The 25,377-nt window shown below is 46.5% G+C and overlaps 1 protein-coding gene across 1 annotated transcript in view; it reads left to right on the top strand.

Moving 5' to 3' along the window:
• Positions 1 to 888: 888 nt before the first annotated feature.
• LOC149337801 (uncharacterized) overlaps positions 889 to 25,377 on the top strand; it is a 31,563-nt gene continuing 7,074 nt past the window's right edge. The window contains exons 1-4 of the mRNA XM_089553532.1: positions 889 to 2,311; positions 16,317 to 16,410; positions 19,579 to 19,641; positions 20,207 to 20,301. Of these exons, the coding sequence (XP_089409658.1) occupies positions 2,045 to 2,311; positions 16,317 to 16,410; positions 19,579 to 19,641; positions 20,207 to 20,301 (519 nt within the window). The 5' untranslated portion in view covers positions 889 to 2,044. The remainder of the gene's footprint in view (positions 2,312 to 16,316; positions 16,411 to 19,578; positions 19,642 to 20,206; positions 20,302 to 25,377) is intronic.

Genomic DNA, 25,377 nt, shown 5'->3' with positions numbered 1-25,377 from the left:
GTCTTTATTGACCGCCATGCCAGCTCAATGGTTTGGAAAAGAACAAAGGCGCGTCTAGTGAATACGGTGTCTTCGCTCATTCCCATCCTCCTCCCTTCCCTTCCGGCGAGGTTTAGGTGTCCACCAAGATATGAGAGACAGATACATCCTTTCCTCAAAAACCAATTTACCGACGAGCGAGGCGTAGAACCGAATGGGCGACGGCAGCGTTGCAAGACGCTGTCGCGTTCCACTCTTAGAGGCGAAGCTTAACATCTTAACCACTCATCAGTGACCGCACTTTAGGTCAAAAAAGTGCACCCCCCCCCCCCCCCCCTGAATTTTGACGGGTGTCCACCGAGATATGTGAGACAGTTACTGCGTAATTTCCTTTCCTCAAATACAATTTTCATATTCTTCATTACGGGCCATCTTTGTCTTTCTTCTTTCACTCCCACTTCCTCCCTTCCTCTACCGTACGGTTCAGGTGTCCACTGATATGACAGAGATTTACTGCGCCATTTAATTCTTTTCCTCAAAAAGCGTTGCGTTCAAAGGGCAAGGCATCGCGCCGAACGGGTGGTGGTGTTCCATGGACCACCTGGCAGCGGCCTTCTCTCAAAGCCCCTAACAGATCACGTACAACGAAGTGTATTGTGGCATGTATGTGCTTTTTCCACGCGTTATTATAGAAATCGGAAATTATAATTCCGTGCATTATCAAATGCACACCTCGACTGATATCTTGATAAACATTGAGAAGACAATGGCAGCAGTTATTTTTTGTGACTCGTTTGAATTGCAACCGGCGCTTGTATGCCGGTCCCGTAGGAGGGTTTAGAGCCCAACAAACACAAAACCTCCTCAGAAACTCCAAAAAAGGATGGAATGTCCCAGTCCCAGTACAGCATTTATCAAACGTTTCCAGGCCATAGAGGCAAGACATAGAAACACAAGAAAAAAGGCAGTGCTCCCACTAAAAGGTCTAGAAACGTTCTTTCGAGAGTTTTAAGCAGCAACAAAAAAGAATTAATGCATTTTGGTCCCAGAAAGGTAACTCGGTATAACGTTTCGGGACCAATGGTTTTCAACAAGAAATACAAATTGACAGCTCGCTCTCTTTTCTCTCTCCCTCGCCCCACAAGCTGCGGGGAGAGAAGGTTTTCCTCTTGCACTCGCCGGTTTGAGAGATGAAACAGCACTTTCATTCGAACAGCCGAAGGAAACGGTAAACCCCGCATCTCTCTCGGCGCATGCGTTTTTCGCACGTGGGCCGTCGGCTCCATGCTTCAGGCAGGCGGCGGCGGCCTGCATTTTCATCGCGCCGCCGGCAGCGGCGGTCCCCAGCTTTCACGTCTTCTAGCGTTTTCCCAGCTTGCGCCCAACTTCAACATTATGTGGTGGTCCCTCCAGGCGTCTCCGACTATTGGCACTCCTCGCTGCGCCGCTGTCTAGCAGAAGTGCAGTAATGGCCTCCCTTCGCTCGCCTGGCTTCCTCGCTGGACGGACGCCATTTTGCGCGCGCTTATTCGCGCTGCCCGAGACGTTCGAGCACAAGCCCCAGCGCGGCAGTTCTTGCTCTCGTCACTGCGCCAACTGGGCTGTCGTGGACTTCGTAGCTACGGATTCACGGAAGTTTTCCCGCGCACCTCGGCGTGCCCACACCATTCCTTTTGGAACTGATGCCGCGGCGGCGCATCGCAAGTCCTTTGCGCAGCTCCACGGCCCTGATGCCGCTGTTCGAGGCGGCGTTCGCGGCAGCGGAGTTCGTGGCAATTAGGTGACCCCTCGCACGCACCCTGCATTCCTCAGCGCCTCCGACGACTGCAGCACGTTGGTGGTGGCAGCGTGGCCGTCTACTACGGTCTGAGGCGGGAAGGACCTTCGGAGACCCACCACTCTCTTTCTGCGAGTGCCCATGGATTAGCCTGCTCTACCTACTTCGCCACCGCTCAGCCATCCTGCCGCAGCGGTATAGTTTGTGCAGTGTTCGCGTGGTTATATTGACTCTCTCCCACTGGATTAATCGTGCCTTGATCTCGACTCCCAAGCTGGACTGTGCCGCATGCGCGGTCTGCCGCACCATGGATGCAGCGCGCCACCGCACGTACCTGAGCACGTTCACCTTCCCGCCTGGCTCCAAGCAGTCTTATCCCCACACTTAGTCACAAGAAAATTAAACTCCCAGGATCGTTACGAGGGTGTAACGCGTATGTTTGAGCGCTCGCTGTGCTGTGAGAAGGCGCAGGACAGAAGCCTGCGTTTAATTTATGGTTTCAACTGTTGCAGCCTTGTATTTCATCCCTGGGTTTCCGTAGGCAACGTCGTCAAGGTATGTTTTCTTTATTTTAATTATTTAATTAATTAATTTATTTATTTATTTAAGCATACTGCAGGCCCTTTTCGCGCTTTTTTTATTTTGGCCTAGTAGAACTAATATTTTTTTTCTGTTTTGATAACACGTCGCTGAAGCTTGCTCCGAGTCTCTAAGAGTGAGGGGGGTTTCAATTTGAAGAAAATCCGTGACCTGAAACTGCGTGTCTGCAGCGTACGCCCATCTCGTCTTTTCTTTTGTCACCCAAGTTGCTCTTTACATACGTTTGCTTTTGCGTGTGCATATCTGCTTTTGTAGCTGTTACGTCCTTTATTGCTGGTGGCAGGGTACAGACTGGCGGGAAAGCCGCCAACACGTGACACATGGTAGCTCAGGGTTGCTTGGCCCTAAAGATTGTCCCGCTATAACACTCCTCCCCCCTACGTCACGAAGTCCTTCAGATACGCAGGGCGGCTGCGTTGGCGCTGTGGTCGCTGGACTTGAAGGGAAGCACTCGCTTCACGGTCCTCACCACAGGAAGCAGATTCGGTACTGGGCGCTGCAGCCTCCTCCAGTCTTTCTCCTTGGTCCCGTCTTCCAGGGTCCTCTAGGCTTGAAGGAATGCCAAGCCCGGAACACCCTGCCGGGGAAGCAACCAGCGGTTCCTCCTCTTCACACATCCCAGAAGCGAAACTGTCTAATGCGTAGCTGGCAGAACGACTTCTGAGTTGGTCAACATGACGTCTCCATCGACGACCGTCCTTGGTGACGACCAAGTACGACACTGGTCCTGTGACAGCATCCACAATGCCCGGCAACCACTTGGGCCCATAGAGATAGTTGCGCACAAACACTCGATCCCCCACATCAAACAGTCGCACTGCCTGGCTACGGCGCTGCATCACCTGCTCTTGTTTCTGCTGCACACTGGACTGCAGGTCAGGATGCAGACGCTCTAACACAGTTGAAAGTTTCCTGCCCATTAGCAATTCGGCCGGGCTCTTGCCTGTTGTAGCATGAGGCAGGATATGCTGGGTCATTAAAAACCTAGCCAGACGTGTGTCGATATCGCCTCCAACCATTCGCTTGAGTACTCCCTTGGTTTCGCGCACCATGCGTTCTGCTTGACCATTCGAAGAAGGGTGATATGGGGCAACGGTCACATGTCGGATTTGATTCCGGCACATGAAGTCTCTGAACTCCTCCGAACAAAAGGCAGTGCCATTATCAGAAACAAGTTTCTGGAATGCCATGGGTAGCAAAAAGGAAACGAAGCTTCGCACAAACTGTAGCTGTCGACATGGAATTCATCCGGCACACTTCCAACCACTTTGAGTGAGAGTCCACCACAATGAGGAAAACTTTGCCTTGGAAGGGCCCAGCAAAATCGATGTGTAGTCTTGTCCAAGGACGCTTGGTGAATTCCCAAGGGTGAATCTTTGCAGCTGCTGGCGCAGACCTGGATTCCTGACAACGTGCACAGTCTCTCACCTTCTGCTCAACATCTCTGTCGATTCCTGGCCACCACACGGCTCCTCTGGCAAGCCCCTTCATCTTGACAATTCCTGGATGAGCTGTGTGAAGAATGTCCATGACATACGGTCGAGCTGGCTCTGGAATGACCACACGACTGCCCCACAGCAAACAACCTTGGTACACCGACAGTTCATGCTTGCGGCTCACAAATGCTGCAAACTCTTCTGGCAGCTTACCCTCTGGCCACCCATGCTGCACCCAATTGCAGACTCTAGCCAACAGCTTATCCCTTGACGTGAATCTTGCCACCTTCCTAGAGTTCCATGCTACTTCCGGCGCCATTTCCAGCATCCCTACTTCCCCAAGACGCTGCTCCTCTTCCTCTGCCCTACTGGCTCTCAGTGGTAAACGACTGAATGCATCAGCATTGGAAAGCTTCTCCGCTGGTCGATACTCAATTTCATAGTCATAAGCCGATAACATGAGGGTAGCACATGTAACATGAGGGTCCAACGCAGCATCCGTGGTGATAGCACCTGGGGAATGGGCTTGGCATGGTGCAACAGTCCTAAGAGGGGTTTGTGGTCTGTCACAATTTTGAAATGTCTCCCATATAGAAACTGATGATACTTCTTTATGCCAAAGCCGATGGCGAGCGCTTCTCGGTCTGTCTGGGCATAATTCCGTTCTGCCGCACTCATAGTTCTCGACGCATATGCAACCGGTCTCTCGCTGCCATCTTCGCACACATGACTCAACACAGCACCCAGTCCGTACGGGGATGCGTCACAGGCCAGCACTAGGGGTTTGTTGACATCATAGTGCACCAGAACATGTGATGACTGTAGCAGATCTTTCGCCTGGCGAAATGCTTCCGCCTCAGCTTCCATCCAACGCCACTCGCGACCCTTGTCCAACAGCCGGTACAGTGGCTCCAAGGCATGAGCTGCTCCTTTAAGAAACTTGTTGTAAAAGTTCAGAGCTCCTAAAAAGGCTTGAAGTTCCTTTTTGCATGTCGGCTCTGGGGCCTTGTGAATAGCACGCACCTTGTCTTCTGTCGGCTGCACACCTGCAGAGTTCACACGGAATCCCAAGTAACACACTTCCTCAACACCAAATTGACATTTGTCAAACTTTAGTCGCAGACCGTCTTCATGAATTCTTTTGAGCACTTCTTGTAAACGAGCATTGTGCTGCACCTCATCCTTTCCACCGATCAAGATGTCATCCAAGAACACAAGAACACCATCAATTCCATGCAACAGTTCTTCCATGTACCTCTGAAAGATAGCCACTGCCACTGCCACGCCAAATTGAAGACGGGTTACGCGGAACAGTCCCCGATGTGTTGGCCACTGCCACTGCCACGCCAAATTGAAGACGGGTTACGCGGAACAGTCCCCGATGTGTTGTAACCGTCAACAAGTCAGCTGTTTCTTCATCAACAGTCTTCTGTTGATACGCCTGTCCGAGGTCTAGCCTTGAAAACTTCGAGCAACCTGCCAGCCTGGCAAACAGCTGCTCCGGTGTCGGCAGGGGATACGTCTCCCACTGCACTACACGATTGACTGTGCTCTTGTAGTCCCCACAGATCCTTATCGATCCATCTTTTTTGACAACTGGAACGACAGGTGTTGCCCACTTCGAGTGCCGCACAGGCTGGAAAATGCCTTGGCTCACCAACTTGTCCAGTGCTTCGTCCACCTTCGGTCTCAATGCAAACGGTACTTGTCGTGGCTTCAGAAATCGCGGCGGAGCTGCCGGGTTCACCTCTATGCGTACAGGAGGCCCTTTACTTGTCCCAAGTCCAGGCTCAAAGACTGAAGAATACTTCTTGAGCAAGGCTGTTGTTCCCCTACTGCCAGTTCGACTCGGCTCGTACACACTGTGAACACCACTCAGACTTATTCCCAAAGACTTGAACCAGTCCCGACCGAGAAGTCCGATACTAGCACCCTTAACCACCACCAATCGCAGGCGATGTTCCTGCCCCTTGAATTCCACCTTCACGGTCAGTTCACCCAACACTCGTAGTTCCTTGTTATTGTAAGCTCGGAGATGAAGAGTACTTGGGCGCAACGCCCTTTTCGATATTCGCAGTTTCTGCATAGTCCGGTCGTTGATGACTGAACACACTGCACCAGAGTCCACCTCCATCTCTAGGGGACTTCCGTTGACGCGCACTTCCACTCTCACGGCTGGCTCTTCACCAGACAGCACGAACACGTCGTAAACGTCCGACGCAGCATTCTTGTGACGGCCTCCACTGGCCCGTTTTTTGTTCTGAGAGTTGGGTTCAGCCGAAGCGCGAGCTGCCGCCTTCCTCCTGCATGCTCTCACTAAGTGCCCTCGTTGCTTGCAGAAGTGGCACTGCATATTCATGAATGGGCAACTGCTTGGCGAATGCGCACCCTTGCAGCGGAAACATACGCTTGTGCTTCCAGGCGAACCAGCCTGCTTATGGGTACCCTCCTTGGCTGTCACTGGCGCAGAGACCTTCGCAACACACGGGTCGAAACGCTGCCCGCTCACGCTGCCAACTTCACACGATGCGGCACTGCCGCGAATTTGCTCGGTCTGTCGCTGCGCAGATTCCATTGCAATGGCTTTCTCCCGAGCTGTAGCAAACGTAAGCTCCGGCTCCGCCAGCAACCGACGCTGAAGGGTCTCGCTTCGCACCCCGCACACTAGCCGGTCGCGCAACATGTCATCGAGCGACGCACCGAAATCGCAGTGTTCCGAGAGACGTCGCAATTCTGCGATGTAGTCGGCAATTGACTCACCGGGCTGCTGTTGACGTGTGCCAAACTTGAAACGCTGTACTGTCACCGACGGTCGCGGCGAGAAGTGGTTTGAGAGACGCCTGACGATCTCATCGTAGGCCACGGCCGACGGCGCATCCGGAGAACAAAGGGAGCGAACGATGGCATACGTTGCTGGGCCGCAAACGCTGCAGAGCGTTGCTCGCTTCTTCTCGTTACCGTCGATGTCGTTTGCTTGAAAGAAAAATTCGAGGCGCTCCAAATACAAGGGCCAAGACGTCGCCTCTGTTGGAACGAATTCCCCAATCGTGCCCAGCGCAGTTGCCATTTTTACCTCGTCGCCAATTATATGTTACGTCCTTTACTGCTGGTGGCAGGGTACAGACTGGCGGGAAAGCCGCCAACACGTGACACATGGTAGCTCAGGGTTGCTTGGCCCTAAAGATTGTCCCGCTATAACAGTAGCCTTTATAATGCTCGTTTAAGGTGCATGAACTTTCAGCGTGTATTCTGTTTTACTTAGTAAGGTGGAAAGTTGGGCGAGTTGAATCTTATTCATGATGAAGTTTAGCGCCAAAAACGAGGACAAAGTAGGAGTGAAGACACAACACGAGCGCTTTTTCGCAACTAAAACTTTAATGGAAGAACACATAACATATATATACCCATCTCGTGAAGTAAATCAAAAAGAAGAAACATACATGATATGGTCAAGATAAACCTTAGAGGGCGATACATCTGAAGAGTGCTGAGGGTGCAAAAGGTACGTAAAGGGTGCAAAAACAGGAAACTTCATGGTCACAATCACGAAGGCGAAACCAAAATACCAAAAAAACCAAAAAAAAACAAAAAAGGGGGAAAAGAAAAAATATTAATTCCACGTGTGATCCAGGTATACCAGCTCTTTTTCTGTTAACGAAATGGACGGTGCGCTTATGCATGAATTTCCCTGTCGCGAAATATAAAAAGCCTCGGTAATTTCGCGCTGGAGGCGTTCTCTATGATGTGACAGAATTTCAGCCTGCGCATAAAGTGGATTGCATTTTTTCTTGCACACTGGGCCACATTCATATTGCAGATTTCTCAGGGCTGGAGAAGAAAGTGGCCATCATTATATGCATGGCGCCGTAGTGTTATGTACACTGTGTATTAAATGGTGCATACGTTTGCGTCTGCTGTTTGTATTCATTCAGATTTGCGCCGTTGAACGTAAGTTTTGTTCGGCACGAACATTCATTTCGGTCTGTATTGTTTTTCTTTGACTGAAACATGAATGCATTTTGATTGTGGTGGTGTATGGTGCGGTCGCCGGCATGGACGGCAGGATGCAATTCGTGCTAAAAGCACAGCTAGTAAACTGAAATTACTTCTGTATGGCGCTGCTATTTGCTCTTATATGGGCCAAATCGGGTTACGTTTTGAGTTCATATTTCCTTTGTGTGCAAAATCCTAGGACATTTCACGTAAACGGATAAGTGCAGAACGGCCGAGCCAGCACGCATTCAGAGAGTGGAAAGGCGATTACACCACCTGTAACGTAAGTGTGCACCTGAAATTTGGCACATATGTGCGCTTGAATCCCTGCAGGCTGCATGAAAAAGGAGGAATAATTTTATTGAACCAGAGCCGAGAAATCGAGCATTAACCTTTTGGGGCTTTCCATGGGAAGCACAACTTTTTGGACATTGCTATAGTTGTGGGGACGTTTTTTAGATGTGTTCGGGAAAAATGAGCACCTCCTGGGGAGATTCCAGATGTCCCGATGGGTCATTTTGGGGAGATTTTGAGGAGGTTTTGTGTTTGTTGGGAGAGTCTTGTTGAATCTCGTTAGTTCTCGTACGGTGCCCGGATGTTCTCGTTTGAGAGCCCGGATGAGTGGATTTCAGTGCCCGGATGATATGGCTCTCGGTCTCGGCTTGACGTCACCACAATGCCGACGTTCCAAAACGCAGAATAAAGTGGGCCTGCGCCGTCAAGCGCTGCGCCGATCTTTGGAAGTCGGAGCGCGAGTGTGCGACCGGCACTTTGTAAGATTCACCGCCAGTTCTTCTTTTATTGCGTAAGCAATATTATGACAGGTTTGAGCGCGTCGGGGCGGCCGCGAGGCACGTTTGACCTTGAAGGGCGGCGCGAGGCGCACAACAGCTGTAGCCGGCTTCACGAAGCCAGGACACGACAACGGACTTTGGAGACAGATGAAGAACGCGAGCAGCAGCGGCGCGCTGTAGTGCCGGTGCCCACATTTCGCTGGCGGGCCTGTCTAAACCAGCGCTGCGCGCCCGCCGGCGCTCAAAGCAGGCCCAGACTTTCTCGGACAAGTCGCGACATGCAGCGTGACTCATCCCGCCGGCGCGGCGCCGACACGGCGCCGACACGGACCCTTCCTCCTCTCCGTCGGTGCGAACTCCTCCGACGCTCGCCGGTTCTCGACCATTGGTCTAATTTGAACGGTGGCCAGTGATTGGAGGATTTGAACGGCTGGCTGCCGTAACCGTTACCAGCGGCTATAAAAACGGAGCCGCGCTGAACCCGCTTCGGCGAGCGCGGCTTCGGCCGCTTATCTGTTTTTTGAGCCGCGTCCGTTCCGGCGGACGCAGTTGTTGCTGCGACGCGCGTCTTTTCTTTCCTTTTCTCTTTCCTCTGATCTTTTGACTCTCCTCTGTCTGCACGAGGCAGCGGTGGTGGCTTGGCTCGAGCCAGTAGCAGGCCCGTGCAATTTCCTTTTCATCCTTCTCTCAGTCACAACAACAACAACAACCACCCGAGCAGCAGGCGGGCAGCAGAAAAGCCATCACGCCGGAGCTACGCTCGCCGCCGGGGCCGCCCTTCTTCTGTGTGCCTGCCCGTGGTGCTCTTGACCCTTGTATCATGTAAAAGCCCTTGTACATACTGTACATAAACGTCCTTTACTCACCGTCGCCTCGACCGTTTCCTGGCTCGGACTCCCAGTCCCAACAGCGCTCAAGACGCTGCTATAGACAGGCGCACCGCGCCTCTATCGAAACCGAATCGTCTACAACCGGTGATGATCCCGAATGGAGCGCTATGGATGCTTATGCAACCTACCAGATTTAACCAAAGCTAAACCCCAGCAAATTTTTTCTCTTCCCAAGTTAACTGCTACTTGCCGCCAGAGTTACGCGCTGATTTTTCTGTGTTTTTGCAATTGCTTCAAAGAAAGGTCCTCAAAATGTTGGTTCTGTGCCGGCACTACGGCAAGAATTAATTAATTAGGGTGTCTGATATATATGCTGCGTTTAGGACACCGAACAGATGGCTTTGTAGCGAGTGCTTATGCAGGGCTGCATGCTTGCTGGTACTGTGCAGTTTTCCCAGGTATATTGTGACCTTGAGAAGACGATAGAGGCCTCATCGCGTCAGTTGGTGGCCTGTGATGCCAGCTGACACGTCTGTGTCCCGCGATGCCGGCCGGCATGAGCGATTTCAACGCAAACGGTGCCGATGTTAACTCAGTGCATGAGGTAACAGTGGCAGGTTCTTGTGATCAAGACTTTACTGGTGAATATACCGTGCGCCTGATGAAATCGCTGCCGCCTATTGCAGGGTAAGTAATAATTTTTAAAAATATAGCGCACCCTTAAGACATGGTCTGAGCAAGATAGGACGACACAGCGCTGTAGAAATATAACTTGCAAGAGTGATCGGCTAGTTGGTGGTTCATATTTGAAAGAAAAAAAAACAGCGACCGAGAAAACGGGCCTCGACGAAAGTTGGCCGCGGGTTCTGTTCCCCTCACTGTAGCGATCACAGAATGGTAAGGTCTCATATTAGCTTAGATTTGAAAAGGGAAAGAAGGAACGAGTTAGCATTAAGAGGGAAAGTAGAGGAACTCAGGATTTTGCTGCACAACAGATTTTCATTTTTTTAACTGAAGATGACGACAGTAACGTTGAAACAAATGAACGACTGCCTCACAGATATCATTACGGAGTGCGCCTTAGAAGTAGACGGTACAATGGTTCAGCAGGATACCGGGAATCTATCTCACGAGACTCAAGATCTGATTAAGAAATGCCAAAGCATGAGGGCGTCTACCTCCATAGACAGAATAGAACTAGTACAGCTGTCAAAGTTAATGAATAAGCGCAAGGTAGCCGACATCAGGAAGTTTTACATGGAGAAACTTCAGCATGCTCTAAAGAGCGGAGGTAGCCTAAAAGCAGTAAAGAGAAAACTAGGCATAGGTAAAAACCAGATGTATGCGATAGGAGACAAAGAGGGCAATGTCATTAGCAATATGGATGAGATAGTTAAAGTACCTGCAGAATTTTACACAAATCTATACAGTAGCGATTGTAATCAGAATGCCACTGAGAGAGGCAGTAGAGCACAGCAATGGCACATCCTGCCACCAACGAAGGAGGAAGTAAAGAAAGCCATAGGAGCAATGCAAAGGGGGAAAGCAGCTGGTGAGGATTACATAACAGCAGATTTGTTGAAGGATAGAGGAGAGATTGTGCTACAAAAACTAGCCACCCTGTATACGCAATGCCTTGTGACCTCAAGCGCACCTAGAGCTTGGAAAAACGCTAACATTATCATAATTCATAATAAAGGAGACGTCAAGGACTTGAAGAATCACAACGACCAGCTTATTGCCTGTTGCCTACAAGGTATTTCCTAAGGTAATAGCTAATAGGGCCAGGACAACCTTAGACTTCAAAAAAACCAAATGATCAGGCAGGATTTCGTAAAGGATACAGACCATATTCACTCTATCAATAAGGTGATAGAGAAATTTGCACAATATAACCAGCCCCTATATATAGCATTCATTGATTACATAAAAGCATTCGACTCAGCAGAATGCTCAGCAGTCATGCAGGCATTGCAGAATCAGGGTGTAGAAGGGTGTTTTGTGAAAATATTGGAAGGTATCTATAACGATTGCACAGCTACCATAATTATCCATAAAGTCAGTAATAAAACTTCAATAAGGAAAGGCATTAGGCAGGGAGACATGATCTCGACAATGCTCTTCACTGCCTGTTTACAGGAGGTATTCCGGGGCCTGAAATGGAAACAGTTGGGGGTAAGAGTTAATGGCGAATACTTAAGCGATCTGCGATGCGCTGATGAGATTGCCTGGCTAAGTCACTCAGGACAAGAACTGCAAAGCATGATCAATCAGCTAGACATGCAGAGCAGAACGGTGGGACTGGACTAAAAATTAACTTTCAGGAAACCAAGGTAATATTCAACAGTCTGAATGGGAGGGGCATCTCTATTTTGGTGCAAGAAAATACTATCTGTGAAAAAGTGGCCGAATTCTGTGCAGTCACTCCAGATTATGAAGTGCTTACTTTATGAGCACAAGTGAGTGCCTATTGCGTCTTATATCGGCCGCCCTCTGGAAATTTCAACAATTTCATTCATTTTCTTGAGAATTTATTCAGTTACGTCATGGACACTAGGTTAAATCTCTATTTAGGCGGTGATATAAATCTGAATATGCTCGTGCCGACATACTCCCAAAGGAAGCTGTGTAATACCATTGATGCAAACGGTTTTTGGAATGCCATAGTAGAACCCACTCGTGTTACTCCAGACAGTTCCTCATTATTAGATGTGTTCATCAGAAATATTAATGCAGATTTAGTGAATGCAAGTGCCTGTGTACTGGTCTTAGTGACCATTTCGGAACTGTTATGTTAGCAAGGAAGCCCTATCAAATCGCTAAAAAAATGAAACAAACAAAATATATACGAGAAATCAAAGCAGGCAATCTTGAGCCTTTTCGTCATGCTGTTGGTAATGTAGAAACTTTGTTTACAAAGCTGGAAACAGTAATACCGCGTATGGCAAGTTTATTAAGAAGTTCAAAGCTCTATATGACACACACTTTCCGTTAATACAATTAAAAGAAACCAAAAAAGCTCAGAAACCATGGCTAACTGGAGAAGTGTTGAGCATTAGTAAACACAAAAATGCCTTATATGCCAATGTTGTCAAAGACAAGAACATGCAAGCATTTTCTGAAGTTAAGGCGTACCGTAATAGGCTTACGTCTAGATTACGTGCAGCAAGAAATGAATATTTGGAAACATATTTTCTGATGACAGCGCAAAATGGTGTCATGTACTTTGGCGAAACCTGAGTTCTCTATTGAGCTCTCGCACTCGAGCAAGTACACCTGACACATTTATTCTTGAAGGAAAAGAACTAAAAGGCAGCCCATTAGATGATGCCTTAGTTTTTTCACACAGCAGGCTGATTGCTGCGACGGTTCTGGTGGCATACGATATGGACGTGTGCATGTCTCAGTTGGTAAGCAGCCAATCTCTTTTTCTCTCTCCTACCGATTGTACAGAGGTGTCATCTTATATCAGGACCATCAAAAATTGAAAAGCCGAGGATGTTTGTGGCGTGCAGGTACTCTCTGTGAAGCATGTACTTGATATCATTTGTCCCGTTGTCACTTTTATATATAATTTAATTCTGTCTACAGGTGTATTTTCACATGCAATGCAGATTGCACGAGTTGTTTATATAAATCTGGAGATTGAAATGTGTTTTCTGACTATCAATCTATCTCGGTGCTACCAATATTTTCCATAGGTATAGAAAAATAACGCGCATCAGAACTATATCATATTTTTCTCGACATGACTTTCTCCTGGACTATCAGCATGGCTTGAGGAAACACAGTTCAACAGAAACAGCACTTCTAACACAAAAGGTAATCATAATAGAAGCATTTAGTAGGAAACATATCGTGGTAGGAATCTACATCGATTTTTCTAAGCTATTTGACCTGGTCTTAGTGACCATTTCGGAACTGTTATGTTAGCAAGGAAACCCTATGAAATCGCTAGAAAAGTTAAACAAACGAAATATATACGAGAAATTACAGCAGGCAATCTTGAGCCTTTTCGTCGTGCTGTTGGTAACGTAACATCCTTCTTTCAAAGTTACATAGATACGGCATTCGCGAAACACCGCATGCACTGCTTAAGTCATACCTTACTAACAGAAAGCAATATGTAGAAATGAGTAACGTTAAATCTCTTTCATAAACCATATTCATACCAGCATGCCACAGGGAAGCATACTCAGACCACTTTTATTTCTTATATATATTAATGATATGGGACACAGGGTGTAGTATTCAATTCCTGTGCTGATGACACAACTATTTTTATATCAGGGATCACGGAAACAGACGTTGAACAATGGGCAAATACCGCGTTAAATGACTTAAATGTTTGGGTAAACGCAAATTGCTTGAAAATTAACATGCACAAAACAAAATCAGTATGTTACTCACAGAAAGGGAAGAAATTATCAGAAAATATAAAAACATAAGGCTAGAAACAGATCAAAATGAACTTGTACATTCGGTGAAAGTTCTCGGAGTTGTTTTTTTTGCGGCACCTAACTTGGAATGACCACAGATTATCTTTAGTCTAAAGTATTATCAGCTGTTGGTGCCATTGCACGAACATGATATCTTTTACCTTCAAGAATCAAACTTCTCTCATATAATACCTCTTTTACAATATTTTTCCTTAGTTCTTTTTTTATTTATTTATTTCATACTGCAGATCATCTTACATATCTAAGCAGAACAAATGCATATTAGATAACACACATACACGGGCAAAGAGTAAAATAAAAAGAAAAACTAAAAACAAAAAGGCATGCAGGATGACTATGCGCTTACATTTTATCGTGTCAGAGAATTCCACTCACTGATAGTATGCGGGAAAAAGGAAAATTTAAAAGTGTCAGTTCTAGCAAAGTACGGGGTAAGTGAACCGGGATGATGGTGACGTGTGATGCGTGTAGCTAAAATCGATAAATGGGTGCAGGATCAAGCGCCAATTTATTATTTATGAGCAAGGAAAGAAATTCTCGTCGAATATTTTTTCTTCTTGCCTCAGGAGGTTGGATACGGTTAGATTTCATTAGCTCAGACGGAGAATCAAAAGGTGAAAATTTAGAATAAATAAATCTTATGGCTTTTCTTTGGATTCTTTCAATTGTCTTAATATTGGTGTTAGTATAAGGATCCCATGCCATGCATGCATATTCGAGCTTAGGCCTGATTAGTGAGTTAAATGCGAGAAGTTTAACCTGATCAAGGGGGGCTTTGGAAAGTTTATTTCTTAAAAAACATAGTTTGCGTAAGGCGGACGAACAGATATTTTCCGCATGTGAATTCCAGAACAGATTGTTACTTAATGTTACACCCAGGTATATAAAACTGGAAACTTCCTGTAGTGGTGTTTGTCCGAGATGATACCTGTGCTCAAAAATATTTTTTTTACGTGTCACACGAAGGAAGTTTGTTTTTTCTTTGTTTAAAGCCCATTTCTGGCACCATGCAAGGATGTTAGTTAGGTGTTTAGGTCAATCTGGTGATTAGAACATGTAATATCGTGGTACAGCAAGCAATCATCCGCGAACAATCGAATCTCAATGCCACAGGTTTGATATACCACAGGAGTGACTAATTTATCTAAATTACAATTATTGCAAAAAAGAGCCGTACGGTATATCGCTGGCGTTAACTACTTTCATCCCACCCAAGAGCTTTTTTTCAAATTTCATGTACTTCCTGCATTCTAGTTGTTTGATTACAGACTGATAATAATTAACTTAATCTCACATTAGATATAGTTAGAGTGCTATCATCTTACTCGCCGATTTAAGAGAAAATGTTGGAAATAGACAAACGATGTAAATAAAAATATCTCGTTCCAGTACCTCGCACCTACTCATATATACAGTCACTACGCTACACAATACCGAAATTATTGAACAGGCTGCATACTGTCGGATTTGATCCAGCTTGCGTGTCAAACAGCGAAATCAGCCTCTTCTGTACGAAATAGTTGTATTGAACTTGAAACTGTTTTTATTTTGTATTTCAACTCCTTATTGCTTCTTTCGGGGCTATTTATTTTTATGTTTTAGCCATGTATAGACGGATTTAGTCTACGAACATGCAAATCAATTTTATCTCCTATATGCTGCTGTGCCAACACTGTAAGGGGGCCAGGACCCCGTACGTCAAGCTCTTTCCACAGCTTTTAGTGCTGGCCCCTCCTTTTCTGGCTGAAAGGAAATAAAGTTGAGCTTGAACTTGAACTACTTTGACAATTTCTTCACTATGCCACAGACTGTGACGAGCAAAGCTTAATGCAAGTTAACAACACCTGATGTGAACATCTCCCATCACGTGGTAAGCTTATTAGCCTTAATAAAGTAAGCTCGAAAATGTTTGTGGACTTATGCACTTGCAGACCTGAAAAAATTTTAGTTTCTGAAAACGGAATGGTTAGAAGGGCCCCACTAGTTTGCACCTACTAATTAACATTGCTTGTCTAAGTGGCAGTTATTTTCGGGTGTGTGGGGTTCAACATTTTGAACCTGCACACAAGCTTTAAGGAAATGGTGTAACAGACAGCTGTGGATTATTTCCGACCACATTTTATGAAAACGTGCACTCTTGTTTTGCTTGCACCGAAATGTGGCTGCTACAGATGCAAATAAATATCCAGACCCTGTACTCAGCAGCAGAACACCTCGGCCACAGAGCCTGCACCCTGGCAGGTTGTATTTTTAGCTGGAACAGTTGCACATTTTCTGCTTGGGGTGAAGTGCTTGGAAAATGGGCCTTTGACCCCACCTTGTGCCAAGGAGCTCTTTGGCCAAAGCTGCTTCTGCGCCAAAAAAAATGCATCATCATCATCATCACCTGTATATATGGTTTGCAGTGTTGGCACAAGGGTGTGGCCCTCTTTTTTCTGTGCACACAGGCAGCCGCAGTGACTTTCATGCAGCACCAGGCAGATCTGGCCCCCTTGGCCAAGCAGCAGAAACGACGCAAAGAAATGCTGCTTTCCGAAGAATGTAAGAGAGTGTTCCTCTTTGATAGTGTCATGCTTTCAGAGTACTTTCCAGAAAAAACTGCTATTATTTCCTACTCAAGATGGGGCAATAGTGCCTTCTGGCATCGACGGTAGGCATCTTCCGCGTCAAAGCAGCAATTATGGCTGCTCGCTCCTCTTTGGTGTCGTGTTATTTATCTGCTGGAAGAGCAGGTGTGAATGGACGGTAATACCTGGTACCTACTAAATTAAACAATGCAATGAGCAATATCTTATTGTGCCTATGCTTTTCTTATCCATGAAGGAGCTGGCATTTTTTATTGATGGTTGTGTGGCAAAGTTGTAACTGCTGCAATGCACTCTCTTCACAGATTTGTTTGCCCATGCTTTTGGTTTCCTCAGTGGCTTGTTGTTCCCTTAGCAAACGGCATTTGAAAGTTCCGCACCTGTGCACTTTCTTCATATGTTTACAATGTATATTTTCAGCTGGTGTTCAATTTGAGTATGGAAGTGTTGTCTATCCGTTCTCTCAGTGCATCTAAATGTTTTCTAACTCTTGATCTCATTACATTGCATTCCTCACAGAAAGAAAATGTTGCAGTAACATTTTTATTAAACGTTATATACGTTATCATGTGGCTCTTAAATTACTCACAGTAAACGTCCCGATATCACAGAGGAAGCATTCATGCAAATGCATGGATGACCTATGGTCTGTATGGATTTTCAAGACAGCTGCGGTAGGCATTTCCGTGTTTCAATCATTTTATTTTAGTGGCATGTGAAATTGTGATTCTACGTCATGATAACAATGAAAAAATATTTTACGACGTCGATCATTGCCTCAGCGGAGAAATTTCATGATAGAGACACGAATATCTCGTCAAATATTGAGAGCAGGAGGCGCAACGCGGCCACCAAAACGCGGACCGAACGGCAGCGCGGGCGGGCGGCTGCCGCTCGCCGTGGGTCAAATCGGCGAGTTGCGTTTCCGGGTTTCCGCGCAAGGAATCTTGGGAAATGGTCTGCTAGCTACTTCCGCTTCGAAATTGCTGAACTGATTGAATGTTTCGCCATATATTGATCGCGTATGCTGGCATCGTTTATGAGATTAATAATTTGTGCTGCTAATCACTGATTGCACTCAAGCATCGAAAGAGAAATGCGACTTCGCCTTGTGCACAGTCTGCAAGTTGGTACGCTTTGTAGCCTGCTGGGTGAAGAAACGAGACTGGGACGTACGTGACACACATTTCGCTCTAATATGGTACGTTACACAGCGCAGGGCTGTCGCAGTCCTTCCTCCGGAGACAAAAAAAAATGTCTTTTGCGTGGCATCCAAAACGCATAATATAGTGGGCCTGCGCCGTCAAGCGTTGCGCCGATCTTTGGAAGTCGGAGCGCGGGTGTGCGAACGGTAGTTTGTAAGATTCACCGCCGGTTTTTCTTGTTCTCTTCCCAAGTGAACTGCTACTTGCCGCCAAACTTACGCGCTGATTTTTCAGAAAGGTCCTTGATTCTGTGCCGGCACTACGAGGACACCGAACAGATGGCTTTGTAGCGAGTGCTTATGCAGGGCTGTAGTGCGCAATTTTAAGGCGGAAGCCTTTAATGCCTCATCATTGTAAGCAGGAGTTGTCGACAGAAATGTCACGCTTTTCAATTGGTCGAAACGGTCGTGACGTCACAGTGCGCGAATTTCAAACGGGGCCAACGTACTTGGGCTTTTAACCATGCAACCAATTGGGATCGCATAGTGATGCTCCAAGTAAGTGGGAATGAGTTTAGTTCATTGCCTAATTACCAAATTAGCGTAATTAAACTTTCTAGTCAGGCCAGATAAATAAATAAACCCGAGTAGGAAATTGGTCGAGTTCGGGAATCGAACCCCGGTCTCCGGAGTGCGAGACGAGCATGCTAACCACGCCGCCATGCCAGCTCTTTTTTTTTTGTCTTTATTGCCTGTTTTGACAGATTACAACAGATCATAAACAGATGTTCTGCGCTGCACTCTCAAACATCAAGAGCGGACATGTGTTTCACTGGCGTGAGAAAATCAAAACTGTTTCAGGGAACACAACTGTCCCATCAACTCGATAACTTCATCTCCAAAACATAGCTCCTTGTACACTTCACGTAGCTTAAATATGTTTTCTTTGAAGTAATCGCGGAGAGAACGCGCATCTTCATCACAGTGTCGTACAGACATCCTGCTTCGCCAAATACTGTGCAGGCCAAGCAGGAAAATTACATCATATTTATAAAGATCCAGCTTAACGTCCAGGAATCGTATCCCATACGACGTCAAGGGTAAATCTTTCTTTATTGTATGCTGGAGCACGTCCCAAAAGAGCAGCGCATCCCAGCAATCAATAAAGACGTGTTCTATTGACTCTGGTTTATGACACAACAAGCAGTCAGCACCCCATGGTAGAAACAATCCCTTCTCCTCCATCCATGTTTTAACCGGCAACGTCCCAGTGTGTAACTTGAAGAAAAACGTCTTTACACCCTCTGGCACCACCATTTTTCGTACTCTTTTTAAAACATTTCCTGCTTGGCCTCCGGATCATCAGGACCGATCAGAGATCGATAGATTGGCTCCGGAAAGACAGAGTCCAGCAAATCTTTTAACAATTTCTTACGCGTGACATTAGAAAGATATTCCAAACTGAAGCGCGCATTAAGAAACCGGAACCACCATGCCAGCTCCCATATCTGGGTGGACACCTAAACCTGGGGAAACGGAACAGGAGGAAGATGGGAGTGAACAAAGACCTTGGTGAACAAAGCCATCGAGCTGGCATGGCAGATGGCTTGGAACCAACAAAGGCGCCTCTAGTGAATACAGTGTCTTTGTTCACTCCCATCTTCCTCCTGTCCACAGGTTTAGGTGTCCACCCAGATATGGGAGACATACATTTCCTTTCCTCAAAAACCAATTTACCGAGGAGCAAGGCGTAGAACTGAACGGGCGATGGCGTTCTATGGACTTCCTGGCAGCGTTCTGTAAAATCCACTTTGCGAGTGCCTGTTCTGGGTATTGTCCTAGTCTTGCATGTATTTCATGTGAAATCAGCACAAATAGTTTAGAAAAGGAGCTTCAACAACTGAAGCAAAATTAGCTTATATACATGCTGTTTCGTTGTATAGTAGTTTTACTTTGTCAATTTTTTTTCCTATGCCACAGACTGTGACGAGCAAAGCTTAATGCAAGTTAACAACACCTGCTGTGAACATCTCCCATCACGTGGTAAGCTTATTAGCCTTAATAAAGTAAGCTCGAAAATATTTGTGGACTTATACACTTGCAGACCTGAAAAGATTTTAGTTTCTGAAAACGAAAATTGTTAGAAGTTGCAACTGCTAATTAACATTGCTTGTCTAAGTGGCAGTTATTTTCGGGTGTGTGGGGTTTAACATTTTGAACCTGCACGTGAGCTTTGAGGAAATGGTGTAACAGACAGTTCTGGATTATTTGCGACCACATTTTATGAAAACGTGCACTCTTGTTTTGCTTGCACCGAGATGTGGCTGCTACAGATGCAAATAAATATCCAGACCCTGTACTCAGCAGCAGAACACCTCGGCCACAGAGCCCAGCCTGGCAGGTTGTATATTTAGCTGCAACAGTTGCTCATTTTCTGCTTGGGGTGAAGTGCTTGGAAAATGGGTCTCTGACCTCACCTTGTGCCAGGGAGATCTTTGACCAAAGCTGCTTCTGCGCCAAAAAAAATGCATCATCATCATCATCACCTGTATATATGGCTTGCAGTGTTGGCACAAGGGTGTGGCCCTCTTTTTTTCTGTGCACACAGGTCGCCGCAGCGCCTTTCATACAGCACCAGGCAGATTTGCCCCCTTTGCCAAAAGCAGCAGAAACGACGCAAAGAAATGCTGCTTTCCGAAGAATGTAAGAGAGTGTTCCTCTTTGAGAGTATCCCTAAGGTGCAAAACAAAAACTGTAGAAATGCTGCTGGCAAAGAAAATAATAAAGTGCATGGTAATGTCAATGCATACTTTTACGTGGATTGTACGTTGCATGTAGAATCCTCAGGTTAAGGTTTAGGATGGCACTTGAAATGTGCGTTGATGTTGTGTGTCCTCAACATACCAAGCTACATGAGTGATTCACACTCAAATACGAAAAACACGACATGCTCTCCTAACTTTCTTGAGCACTGTGTGCATATTTCATGCTGTTTCTTCTACCTTACCAAGTTGCCAGTGTTGAACTGAGCATATATTGGGCAGAAAGTAAGTTACTCTCTCTAGTGTTGGCACAGGGTTAATGATTGCCATTGCACTGTGGTGCCATGTGCAAACAGAACACATCATTGTAGGCTCTCCGTGCGGAATGTCTAATGGGGTAATAAATTACTGAGCAGCGAGTATGCATTGTGATAAATGCGAGGAACGTTATTGAATGACCTCACCTCTGTTGTCGTCAGTGGTTACTTAGTTCCTGTTGCTTTCCAGTGTAGGGGCAGAGGCACGTCCACTTGGCAGCTTTTTTCCCTCCACTCACGACTGGTCAGCGTGGCAAACTAAACTGAACTTAATGCGTGCTTGCTCAGACTTGGCTTAGACTACATTCTGTTTCATTTGTTTACCCTCAGGGCCGATCGGTGTCACAGAGAGGAGTGGGTGACTAACAAAAATAGATGCAGATTAAGATGTCGGGTGGAGTGATGGACACGATGGTGGAGGCGGAGAAAATGTCACAGTTGGAAACATAGAAAAGTAGAGATCTACGTGACTTAAGCTGAACAAAACTATGAAAGTGCAGCAGAGGACTGAGGCCATATTTAGAGCTGTAGTTTGCGATAGAAAAGCACTCCCCAGCAAGCCAAATGAGCACATGCACATGAACATGAAAAATGAAACTCCTTTTTGGACAGAAGAAAAGCCAAGGCACATTGCGATTTCGCTCAGAAAGTAGGCGTCTAGTTGCTCCCCTCCATATCGGGTCCTTCCACACCCAGCAACTGAAATGCCATCAAAAAGGAGCATCTGCAGTCATTAATTACATGGGAGGAGGCACACATCTCCAGATGTCAGAGGCTTGGTGTCTCCTCATCTTACGAACTAGCTAGATCGGTTGATGTAAACTTTACTGTGTGTAAGAGGTGTGTGGTAGCCTTGTAGGTGGAGTATTTCTCAAGTGCATGTTCTACAGTGCAGGCATTTTTCATTTTTTAGATTGTAGTAATATGTTAGCACATTCTAGAAAGTTTGTAACTAAGCAGAGATAACAATGTTGGTCTTAGCCACCTTCGTAGTACAATATAAAATATAGTGCAAATAAGGAGACTTTTTTGCCTTCAGATGTTTCAGGTGTTTTCTTTGGCCTGCTTCGAGGGATGATGAGGAGGAGGAGGAAATGTAAGTGTTCCCACGTAGTATTGTGCTCCACCTATGGCACCGGTCACCTTCGTACACAACAATTACATGCAAATTAAATATTAACTTCTTCAGATGCAAGACTAACTTGAGCTCCCTAGAAATTGGGAAAAAATTTAATTGTAAATTGTGTCACTTTCGTCAGCAACACGTGAGCTATGAGGGATGCCATATATCATGGGTCCAGATTAATTTTAACCACATGGGGCGCTTTAGGGTGCACGTGCAATTCACAGCAAATGAGGATTTCTGAATTTCTCCTTGACTGAAGTCGTACCGACATGGCCAGGCGCCGCGGTAAGGCCGCTGACCCACTGCAGCGGTTTAGCTCTTCCTTGTTAATATCTTAGAAGAATCTGTTTAAGCGTTCCAAAAAGTAGAACCCAAAGCTACCTTCACCCAGTCCACGCATGTCACGTCAGCGCATACACCCTCATATGTGCAACCAAGATATGCAATGCACCATTTCCAACTGCAGTTCCCACTTTGTCAGACAAGAAATAATGATATAATTGTTGTGAACATAGATGAAAAAGGGTAGGGTTTTAACATAGTTATCCAGAATAGACGTGTGAAAGCATGTGTTTAGCCTGATTGGCTCATGGTTTTGCTTTGCTGGGTAGTCGGCAAGTCTGGCAAGGATATTAGACTAGCTTAGGCTCTGATCGAGGCTAAGATGATCCGATCCATTCGCGCCTGGAAGCTGATGGAGACGACAATGTGCAATGCAGAGTGCAAGAGTGTGTTGCAGCTTAACTCGAGGCGTGATTGGCTGTGGCAATAGCATAGTGCGCTAGAGCACTGGCCAGCGAAGCTGATCTGTTCACGCCGCTGCAGGTTCGAATTCCAGTCGCGGCAATATTGATTTTATTATTTATTTCACACACAACAAACTTAATGTGGTGTCGTTGTTGCTAGGCAAAGGCTGGAAGGTCGGTTTACAAGATTCATGGTCGGAGTTGGTGAGCGCATGAGGATGCGCAAAGCATCAGTCAGAGGCTGCCTTTGTTTGAAAAACAAAAGTTGAACATAAAGGCTTTTATTCCAGGCCACACTGCTGGAGAGCTTATTTACAAAAACATGTGCAGATATGCACTTCATGTTATGTGACAGTAACCAATGAAAGCCAGACAAACGGTCTGGCTCCAGAACACTTCAGGTCTTTCATATTTGAAGGCGTCACTCAATCTTCACAACCTCCCCAAAAAAACAATATTGAGGGGCGGGCAGAGGGAACTTTCTTTGCTTTCAATAGCTTGAAGCATCACAGTGGCATCGAGCGCAGTGCGCCATCGAAGCCCTGTGTGTAGTTAGAAACTGCACTCCATGAAATTTCTATGCACGCCAAATCTTCTGAGATCCTGCATGAAAATTCTTTCAACCCTGTGAAACAGTGGAGCGCCCAGCTAGCCGAGACAGCCTGATGATGATTGTGGCCTTGCACTTTGAATCAGACGAGCACAGCTTGTGCGGTGCCCCGCCAGAGTACACAAACACATGCACAGTGCACACACAACCAATCACTCCCTACACAGAATGCATGCACACACATGAACACACGCACACATATGTACAACTGGAACAGAAATGACAGCAGCACATCGTAAGCTTGGTGGCCATTTCAGTGACTGCTGCCACATGACACCCCCAACCAGTGTTTTTAGAGGTGCTCCTAGTGTCGTCGGCACACAGCACCCACCATCCAGCAAGGTGCTTCTCGATGGTCTCCACTGGGGCTCGGATACTACGTTTGCTGCTGTGATCGCGATCCAGTTCCTCTAGCTGGGTGGGAAATGAGACCCAAACGCCTGTACAACTTGTCATCCGTGGTGGACTAGAAAAGCCTTGGCAGCAGAGAGCCAAGTGTTCCGCAGTTTTGTCTGCTTGCCCACACATTCAGCATAGCATACTCTCCACTGGCTCTTCAAATCGGAGCCACGGAAGGTGAGGGCAGCCTGTCGGTAGCCTTGTGAATGGATTTTCAGCGAATATCTCTACTCCCAGACATCGAAACTATAAACGCTTGGCGAAGGTCTTATTTTCCAAGGTTAATTCTTAATCCGCCGCGTTGGTTCCAGCCAAACAGAAAACCACAGTCTTCTTGTAACTGAGCCGCGGCTTCAGACGAGTAACCACATTCTCGCAGTTGTTTAGCAGAAATTGCAAATTCTTGAGGGTAGTCCACACGCAGTACTAGATCGTCCGCGGCGGTCGTCATCCATGCCAGCTGAGGCGAAAACCAGTCTGCGACCTAAGCAGCTCGGCAGCAACGATCTAGCCCCCCACCTCATTGCTGACAAGCGCGTCACCAGGCAAGGCACTCCACGCGTTGGTTGAGTCCTACCATCAGTGGAGAGTTCAAAAAAAGGCAGGAGCCGGGATGTTTAATCCGATTTAAATTAGGGAAATTGGCCATGCAGGACAGTAATTCAGTTTCTAAGAATGCTCGGAACATGCAGATTGAGTTCTCACGGTAAAAAGACGAGTTCCGATTTCTCTTTAGTGCACCTTTAATGTCCATAGCAGTTTTTAGAATTTCTAAAACGCAGTTACCCTCGGCGCTTTGGCCAAACAAATTTTCGTTATTTCAGCGAGTTACGTGCCATGGAGAGGTTGCTTTGCCTGCAAGCTTCTCAAAAGTACATGTATTTTGGCGCGATGTAGCCAAAGTTTGTTTGGCCACAGCACCGAGGGTAACCGCATTTTCAAAATTCTAAAAACTGACATGGATATGAGTGGGTGACACGCCTCTCAATTAGAAGCCCAACTGTAGCAGTTAAAAAGTTAACTATTCAATATTAATTAACCAGCATGCTGGTTAGCTTGCATTAGCTGTATTCTGATGTACTGCACTGCTGACGATGCTATGCTGAATTTATGGATGGATGGACGGACAGAAGGACAGGATGGATGGATGTAAAACTTTTATATAACAGAATAAAAGGTTCTCTTCTCTGCTGAGCCTGAATTGGTCCACTAGGTAGCCCCATTTCTGAGACGACCTCCACAGCCCATTCCACCACATCTTGCTGTGCTTCTTTGTCTTGGAGTAGGCGTTCCCAGGAATCCAGGTCCGGGGATGGCATGAGCTTTTTTTGGGAGGGGGAGGGGGGGCTTTGCTCGACATCCCCATATAATGTGATTTTGTGTAGCAACGTCACTAGATTTTGGACATAGGGGACTGAGGTCCGCTCTAGTGATTAGTGAAAGCCTGCAAGGGCTTAAGATTGATGAGGTTTGAAGCCTCCTCAGCATTGTCGCTAGTGTTATATTTAGCTGTATACTGTCACGTAATAGTGACTGCAGCCCGGCGAACAGGAAAACAGCGAGAATGTCTTCGAAACGAAACTCTTTATTTGGGCTGACTTGCGCCCACAAAGAAATGAACCACTCGGTGGCGACGTAGCAACAAGCGTGCTTGGCGGTCGTCGAACAGCATATGCCTGCCGCTCTCGGCTGTGCTCTTTTTGAAGCTGATAGCGAACTTTCGAGATAAATCTTGGAAAGCTACCAGAACATTCCGGAACAATGTAGAATCGGCTCCGCCTGGATGCAATCAATCGAAATAAATCTAGGCACGTCTTGC

Source organism: Amblyomma mixtum, chromosome 7 (genome assembly GCF_055824585.1).
Source record: "Amblyomma mixtum isolate Tamu chromosome 7, ASM5582458v1, whole genome shotgun sequence".
Taxonomy (NCBI): Eukaryota; Metazoa; Arthropoda; class Arachnida; order Ixodida; family Ixodidae; genus Amblyomma; species Amblyomma mixtum.
Note: the sequence above shows the minus strand (reverse complement) of the source record. Positions and strands in the feature narration are given on the sequence as shown.